The sequence below is a fragment of the Primulina eburnea genome, unplaced genomic scaffold (genome assembly GCF_022965805.1).
Source record: "Primulina eburnea isolate SZY01 unplaced genomic scaffold, ASM2296580v1 ctg462_ERROPOS116474, whole genome shotgun sequence".
Taxonomy (NCBI): Eukaryota; Viridiplantae; Streptophyta; class Magnoliopsida; order Lamiales; family Gesneriaceae; genus Primulina; species Primulina eburnea.
The window spans coordinates 74,031-83,029 of NW_027331272.1; the positions used below are offsets into that span (position 1 = coordinate 74,031).

General features: G+C 39.8%; 1 protein-coding gene and 1 long non-coding RNA gene across 4 annotated transcripts; one reads left to right on the plus strand and one right to left on the minus strand.

Moving 5' to 3' along the window:
- Positions 1–379: 379 nt before the first annotated feature.
- Positions 380–1,837, plus strand: LOC140821213 (early nodulin-like protein 2). Its single transcript, XM_073181631.1, has 2 exons — positions 380–630; positions 1,287–1,837. The coding sequence occupies exons 1-2, from the start codon at positions 381–383 to the stop codon at positions 1,652–1,654; spliced, it is 618 nt and encodes a 205-aa protein (XP_073037732.1). The 5' UTR covers position 380; the 3' UTR covers positions 1,655–1,837.
- LOC140821214 (uncharacterized) lies at positions 1,554–8,561 on the minus strand. Of its 3 annotated transcripts, none has more exons than XR_012115671.1 (4): positions 8,452–8,561; positions 2,390–2,589; positions 2,202–2,268; positions 1,554–2,106 (listed from the first exon to the last, which is right to left on the minus strand). It is a non-coding gene; the product is annotated as an uncharacterized lncRNA (long non-coding RNA). The 3 variants fall into 3 exon arrangements; XR_012115670.1 differs by lacking the exon at positions 8,452–8,561 and adding an exon at positions 7,951–8,111; XR_012115669.1 differs by lacking the exon at positions 8,452–8,561 and adding an exon at positions 2,911–3,019.
- Between the last annotated feature and the right edge of the window lie 438 nt (positions 8,562–8,999).

Sequence of the window (8,999 nt, forward strand, 5' to 3'; positions counted from 1 at the left end):
GCAGTGCTAAGATATGAAAAACAAAAAAAATAAAAATAAAACTAGGGGAAAATGGAAATTTGGACAAAATTGGGTCCAACAAATGAATAAAAGAGATTAAAACATTGAAAAGAAAAATGTTTAAATTACAAATTGTTTAAACACTCGTCCAAGTTTTTGGATGACCCGGGCTCACTTGGTCCATAACGTGTACGTGCTTTAAGCTGCCACGAATCTTGTACGTGTCGATATATATGTTTTTTGAACAATAAAAAAATAGTACTCCGGTATCATGTGTTACTTTATTTTATTTTATTTTGTACGCACCTACCCCCAGTAATTTCTGGATGCTGGGCCACTATGTTTACTGTACCTAACCACTTTTTCTCGTTTATTTAAATATGCATAGTAAGCTCCACCGCTTCGAAGAAAGGTCGAGAAACCATTTTTGGAGAGAGAGAGAGCTGAAAATGGGGGGATTCAAGGTTTTTGCTTCGCTGCTGTTTCTTGTAGCTGTTGTTGGGAGCGGGCTGGAACAGCTGGTTTCAGCCGAGACCCACCATCATGTTGGTGGAGAAGAAGGTTGGAACTCCGCTTCCAACATCTCCTCCTGGCTGTCGGATCGGGTTTTCAGGGTTGGAGACAAGTTGTGTAAGCACCTTACTTCTTAACAAGGAATATATGTATATATATATATATAGACACACACACATACATGTGAATATATATATATATATATATATATATATATATATATATATATATATATATCTGTGAAATCAAAGAGCGCACTTTTTCTTGAACTTGGGGACCAAAATCATTTCCATTTTAGATGCTCGACCAAATTTATTATTGATTGATAAAAAATATAGCGAAATGCGTTTTTTAGATGATATGTTGTGTATTTCATTCTTTTTTAGAATTATTTTTTTGTAAACTGTGATTTGTCATTCCCATGATATTTATTTATATTTCTTGGTCTGAATTAGAAAGATGATTCCGTGCTTTTGCATCTTTCGGAAGATTTGCACTTCTTATAATCATATACTATTGTTAGAAAAAATATATTAATTCATAATGTTGTGAAGGTTGTGTTGTTATAATTATATATGATTTTTTCGAAATGCAAAAACACCGTCGTAATTACATTACTGAATGGTTAAATCTTGTCGGTATATTTCTTTGTCACCCAACTATGACATAGTGAAATGGCATTGTGTGCACGAGGAACTATCAGATTCGACGTAACGGTCGAATTTGTCAAAAGAAACCCAGACGCCTTAGAAGGGTAATTTATTTTGGTCCAGGGTTTAGCGTCCCGGCAACAGCGGACTCCATTGTGGAGCTTCAGAGCCTGGAGGAGCTAGCAACATGTGATCTGCGAAACCCCATCAGAATGTATGCTGATGGATCGAACCACGTTACCCTGGATAAAGAGGGGACTAGATATTTCAGCAGCGGGAACCAGGAAAGCTGCAAGAACGGGATGAAGCTACCTGTGACCGTGCAGAATCGTCACGATGAAGACGAGCCTTACCGCCCTGATCCGCCAGTGGAACCTTACCCTCATCCCCCGCCTACAACTCCGCATCCCTATCCCGCTGCAGGCACATCTTTGAATGTGTTTTTTTCCGTTGTGTTTGCTGGGCTGTTCCTTTCGTGTATTGGCATGTAGATTTGTTTTACTAATATATATGCATGTTGCGTTGGCTGAAGTGTTTTTAGTACTATCAGTAGGTATCACCTGTGTCTGATAAAGCAACTCTTGTTTTGTTCTTCTGTTTCTAATGTCATGTTTGGATGTTGGAAGCTCTTCAGATGCACTACTAAATAAAATGCTGCTTGGCCATTCAATTTATTCTCCTCTCAGCGCACCTAATTTTTTTTTTAATATACAATGCGTCGGGAAAAATGTTTTACCCATTTTAGTAAGGTTAATACAGTTCATTTCCCTAGATTTAGGGAGTATGAATGAAATTACTCTATTACCGGCTTCTCTGAAACAAGACATGAAAGTTTGAGCAATTACTTAAAGTTTCAGCTTTCAAATTCTCTCTCTCGGAACCACGTGGGTGGCTCCATTAGTCTTTTGTATCTCCTTAATATAGCATAAAAAGCATCCTTACCCTGCATTAAGATAGTTCATTTCAACCACGTACCACATGTAAATGGAATTAATTCTACCGCATTTCAAATGACAAAATATATAAAGAAATTTATACCTCTTTCAGCTTCAACCCAGGTTTTAAATTTGGCAATACGATCCTGCGTGGTCGCAGATTTTACTTCCTGAAACACTGTAAACATTTAATCTTCAAAAAGGTAAAGCACTGGTCAGCTATTTAAAAAAGGAAAAAACAAAGCCATTAAAGATGTCTCTTAACAATTTACTTACATTTTCTGTTTTTACCTTCTTTAAAGGTGTACCGTTGGTTGTTCTTGATTCCTCCACGCCAATTTTTCTTTTTCCCTTTGAAGACTTTGACGTAGATGGGGTATCCCATGACCAGATCCAGAAGTTGTTGCCTTTAGTGGCGCGCTGTTCTCAACTGGCTTTTCGTTTGGAGCTTCCTTCTTTGGTGCAAGTACAGGAGAAATATCATCTTCGGTCTAACAAACACAGAAAATTATACTCTCGTTCGCAACCTTGTAGAATAAGCTAGAATCTAGATACACCATGACAAATAAGACATCCAAGTGTTGACTATAAACCCAATATATGGTCCGTTACCGAGCAAGAATTGAAGAAAGAAAATAATTGGTATGAATATCTAAACATAATTTAGGCATATAAACCTCTTTTGATTAAGAAAATCAATACACCTTTATGATAACCATGATATCTAACTATGATGGTCCACAAGGTCAATATTCACAGCAATTAACCCCTGAGAAGGATTACTAATTCCCAAAGATTGGGATAAAACTTACCTCATCGTCATCCTCTGCGTCTGAATCATCCAGCTCATTAGCTCGCCCCAGCAGTTTCTTCTGCTGTTTTCCAGATTTGCTCAGCCCCTCTCCTCTTCATCTTCGATCTAAACAAACACAGAAAAATTATAGTCTCGCTCGCAACCTTGTAGGGTAAGAGAGAATCTAGATACACCATTACAAATAAAACATCAAAGTGCTGACTAAAAACCCAATTTATGGTCCGTTGCCGAACAACAATTGAAGAAAGAAAATAATCGGTATGATCTAAACATAATTAAGGCATATAAACCTCTTTTGAGTAAGAAATCAATACAACTTTATGATAACCATGATATCTAACTATGATGGTCCACAAGGTCTGAATATTCACAGCAATTAACCCCTGAGAAGGATTGCTAATTCCCAAGGATCGCGATAAAACTTACCTCATCGTCATCCTCTGCGTCTGAATCATCCAGCTCATTACCTCGCCCCAGCAGTTTCTTCAGTTGTTTTTCAGATTTGCTCAGCCCCCCTCCTCGTCTGAATCATCCAGCTCATTAGCTCGCCCCAACAGTTTCTTCAGCTGTTTTCCAGATTTGCTCAGCCCCTCTCCTCTTCATCTTCGATCTAAACAAACACAGAAAAATTATAGTCTCGCTCGCAACCTTGTAGGGTAAGATAGAATCTAGATACACCATGACAAATAAAACATCAAAGTGCGACTAAAAACCCAATTTATGGTCCGTTGCCGAGCAACAATTGAAAAAAGAAAATAATCGGTATGATCTAAACATAATTAAGGTATATAAACCTCTTTTGAGTAAGAAATCAATACAACTTTATGATAACCATGATATCTAACTATGATGGTCCACAAGGTCTGAATATTCACAGCAATTAACCCCTGACAAGGATTGCTAATTCCCAAGGATCGCGATAAAACTTACCTCATCGTCATCCTCTGCGTCTGAATCATCCAGCTCATTACCTAGCCCCAGCAGTTTCTTCAGTTGTTTTCCAGATTTGCTCAGCCCCCCCTCCTCGTCTGAATCATCCAGCTCATTAGCTCGCCCCAGCAGTTTCTTCAGCTGTTTTCCAGATTTGCTCAGCCCCCCCCTCCTCTTCATCTTCGATCTAACAAAAACAGAAAAATTATAGTCTCGCTCGCAACCTTGTAGGGTAAGATAGAATCTAGATACACCATGACAAATAAAACATCAAAGTGCTGACTAAAAACCCAATTTATGGCCCGTTGCCGAACAACAATTGAAGAAAGAAAATAATCGGTATGATCTAAACATAATTAAGGCATATAAACCTCTTTTGAGTAAGAAATCAATACAACTTTATGATAACCATGATATTTAACTATGATGGTCCACAAGGTCTGAATATTCACAGCTAACCCCTGAGAAGGATTGCTAATTCCCAAGGATCGCGATAAAACTTACCTCATCGTCATCCTCTGCGTCTGAATCATCCAGCTCATTAGCTCGCCCCAGCAGTTTCTTCAGCTGTTTTCCAGATTTGCTCAGCCCCTCCTCCTCGTCTGAATCATCCAGCTCATTAGCTCGCCCCAGCAGTTTCTTCAGCTGTTTTCCAGATTTGCTCAGCCCCCCCCTCCTCTTCATCTTCGATCTAACAAACACAGAAAAATTATAGTCTCGCTCGCAACCTTGTAGGGTAAGATAGAATCTAGATACACCATGACAAATAAAACATCAAAGTGCTGACTAAAAACCCAATTTATGGTCCGTTGCCGAACAACAATTGAAGAAAGAAAATAATCGGTATGATCTAAACATAATTAAGGCATATAAACCTCTTTTGAGTAAGAAATCAATACAACTTTATGATAACCATGATATCTAACTATGAGGGTCCACAAGGTCTGAATATTCACAGCTAACCCCTGAGAAGGATTGCTAATTCCCAAGGATCGCGATAAAACTTACCTCATCGTCATCCTCTGCGTCTGAAACATCCAGCTCATTAGCTCGCCCCAGCAGTTTCTTCAGCTGTTTTCCAGATTTGCTCAGCCCCCCCTCCTCGTCTGAATCATCCAGCTCATTAGCTCGCCCCAGCAGTTTCTTGAGCTGTTTTCCAGATTTGCTCAGCCCCCCCTCCTCTTCATCTTCGATCTAACAAACACAGAAAAATTATAGTCTCGCTCGCAACCTTGTAGGGTAAGATAGAATCTAGATACACCATGACAAATAAAACATCAAAGTGCTGACTAAAAACCCAATTTATGGTCCGTTGCCGGACAACAATTGAAGAAAGAAAATAATCGGTATGATCTAAACATAATTAAGGCATATAAACCTCTTTTGAGTAAGAAATCAATACAACTTTATGATAACCATGATATCTAACTATGATGGTCCACAAGGTCTGAATATTCACAGCTAACCCCTGAGAAGGATTGCTAATTCTCAAGGATCGCGATAAAACTTACCTCATCGTCATCCCCTGCGTCTGAATCATCCAGCTCATTAGCTCGCCCCAGCAGTTTCTTCAGCTGTTTTCCAGATTTGCTCAGCCCCCCCTCCTCGTCTGAATCATCCAGCTCATTAGCTCGCCCCAGCAGTTTCTTCAGCTGTTTTCCAGATTTGCTCGGCCCCCCCCTCCTCTTCATCTTCGATCTAACAAACACAGAAAAATTATAGTCTCGCTCGCAACCTTGTAGGGTAAGATAGAATCTAGATACACCATGACAAATAAAACATCAAAGTGCTGACTAAAAAACCAATTTATGGTCCGTTGCCGAATAACAATTGAAGAAAGAAAATAATCGGTATGATCTAAACATAATTAAGGCATATAAACCTCTTTTGAGTAAGAAATCAATACAACTTTATGATAACCATGATATCTAACTATGACGGTCCACAAGGTCTGAATATTCACAGCAATTAACCCTGAGAAGGATTGCTAATTCCCAAGGATCGCGATAAAACTTACCTCATCATCATCCTCTGCGTCTGAATCATCCAGCTCATTAGCTCGCCCCAGCAGTTTCTTCAGCTGTTTTGCAGATTTGTTCATCCCCCCTCCTCGTCTGAATCATCCAGCTCATTAGCTCGCCCCAGCAGTTTCTTCAGCTGTTTTCCAGATTTGCTCAGCCCCCCTCCTCGTCTGAATTATCCAGCTCATTAGCTCGCCCCAGCAGTTTCTTCAGCTGTTTTCCAGATTTGCTCAGCCCCCCCTCCTATTCATCTTCGATCTAACAAACACAGAAAAATTATAGTCTCGCTCGCAACCTTGTAGGGTAAGATAGAATCTAGATACACCATGACAAATAAAACATCAAAGTGCTGACTAAAAACCCAATTTATGGTCTGTTGCCGAACAACAATTGAAGAAAGAAAATAATCGGTATGATCTAAACATAATTAAGGCATATAAACCCATTTTGAGTAAGAAATCAATACAACTTTATGATAACCATGATATCTAACTATGATGGTCCACAAGGTCTGAATAATCACAGCAATTAACCCCTGAGAAGGATTGCTAATTCCCAAGGATCGCGATAAAACTTACCTCATCGTCATCCTCTGCGTCTGAATCATCCAGCTCATTAGCTCGCCCCAGCAGTTTCTTCAGCTGTTTTCTAGATTTGCTCAGCCCCCCCTCCTCGTCTGAATCATCCAGCTCATTAGCTCGCCCCAGCAGTTTCTTGAGCTGTTTTCCAGATTTGCTCAGCCCCCCTCCTCTTCATCTTCGATCTAACAAACACAGAAAAATTATAGTCTCGCTCGCAACCTTGTAGGGTAAGATAGAATCTAGATACACCATGACAAATAAAACATCAAAGTGCTGACTAAAAACCCAATTTATGGTCCGTTGCCGGACAACAATTGAAGAAAGAAAATAATCGGTATGATCTAAACATAATTAAGGCATATAAACCTCTTTTGAGTAAGAAATCAATACAACTTTATGATAACCATGATATCTAACTATGATGGTCCACAAGGTCTGAATATTCACAGCTAACCCCTGAGAAGGATTGCTAATTCCCAAAGATCGGGATAAAACTTACCTCATCGTCATCCCCTGCGTCTGAATCATCCAGCTCATTAGCTCGCCCCAGCAGTTTCTTCAGCTGTTTTTCAGATTTGCTCAGCCCCCCTCCTCGTCTGAATCATCCAGCTCATTAGCTCGCCCCAGCAGTTTCTTGAGCTGTTTTCCAGATTTGCTCGGCCCCCCCTCCTCTTCATCTTCGATCTAACAAAAACAGAAAAATTATAGTCTCGCTCGCAACCTTGTAGGGTAAGATAGAATCTAGATACACCATGACAAATAAAACATCAAAGTGCTGACTAAAAACCCAATTTATGGTCCGTTGCCGAACAACAATTGAAGAAAGAAAATAATCGGTATGATCTAAACATAATTAAGGCATATAAACCTCTTTTGAGTAAGAAATCAATACAACTTTATGATAACCATGATATTTAACTATGATGGTCCACAAGGTCTGAATATTCACAGCTAACCCCTGAGAAGGATTGCTAATTCCCAAGGATCGCGATAAAACTTACCTCATCGTCATCCTCTGCGTCTGAATCATCCAGCTCATTAGCTCGCCCCAGCAGTTTCTTCAGCTGTTTTCCAGATTTGCTCAGCCCCTCCTCCTCGTCTGAATCATCCAGCTCATTAGCTCGCCCCAGCAATTTCTTCAGCTGTTTTCCAGATTTGCTCAGCCCCCCCTCCTCTTCATCTTCGATCTAACAAACACAGAAAAATTATAGTCTCGCTCGCAACCTTGTAGGGTAAGATAGAATCTAGATACACCATGACAAATAAAACATCAAAGTGCTGACTAAAAACCCAATTATGATCCGTTGCCGAACAACAATTGAAGAAAGAAAATAATCGGTATGATCTAAACATAATTAAGGCATATAAACCTCTTTTGAGTAAGAAATCAATACAACTTTATGATAACCATGATATCTAACTATGATGGTCCACAAGGTCTGAATATTCACAGCAATTAACCCCTGAGAAGGATTGCTATTTCCCAAGGATCGCGATAAAACTTACCTCATCGTCATCCTCTGCGTCTGAATCATCCAGCTCATTAGCTCGCCCCAGCAGTTTCTTCAGCTGTTTTCCAGATTTGCTCAGCCCCCCTCCTCGTCTGAATCATCCAGCTCATTAGCTCGCCCCAGCAGTTTCTTGAGCTGTTTTCCAGATTTGCTCAGCCCCCCTCCTCTTCATCTTCGATCTAACAAATACAGAAAAATTATAGTCTCGCTCGCAACCTTGTAGGGTAAGATAGAATCTAGATACACCATGACAAATAAAACATCAAAGTGCTGACTAAAAACCCAATTTATGGTCCGTTGCCGGACAACAATTGAAGAAAGAAAATAATCGGTATGATCTAAACATAATTAAGGCATATAAACCTCTTTTGAGTAAGAAATCAATACAACTTTATGATAACCATGATATCTAACTATGATGGTCCACAAGGTCTGAATATTCACAGCTAACCCCTGAGAAGGATTGCTAATTCCCAAGGATCGCGATAAAACTTACCTCATCGTCATCCCCTGCGTCTGAATCATCCAGCTCATTAGCTCGCCCCAGCAGTTTCTTCAGCTGTTTTCCAGATTTGCTCAGCCCCCCCTCCTCTTCATCTTCGATCTAACAAACACAGAAAAATTATAGTCTCGCTCGCAACCTTGTAGGGTAAGATAGAATCTAGATACACCATGACAAATAAAACATCAAAGTGCTGACTAAAACCCAATTTATGGTCCGTTGCTGAACAACAATTGAAGAAAGAAAATAATCGGTATGATCTAAACATAATTAAGGCATATAAACCTCTTTTGAGTAAGAAATCAATACAACTTTATGATAACCATGATATCTAACTATGAGGGTCCACAAGGTCTGAATATTCACAGCTAACCCCTGAGAAGGATTGCTAATTCCCAAGGATCGCGATAAAACTTACCTCATCGTCATCCTCTGCGTCTGAATCATCCAGCTCATTAGCTCGCCCCAGCAGTTTCTTCAGCTGTTTTCCAGATTTGCTCAGCCCCCCCTCCTCGTCTGAATCATCCAGCTCATTAGCTCGC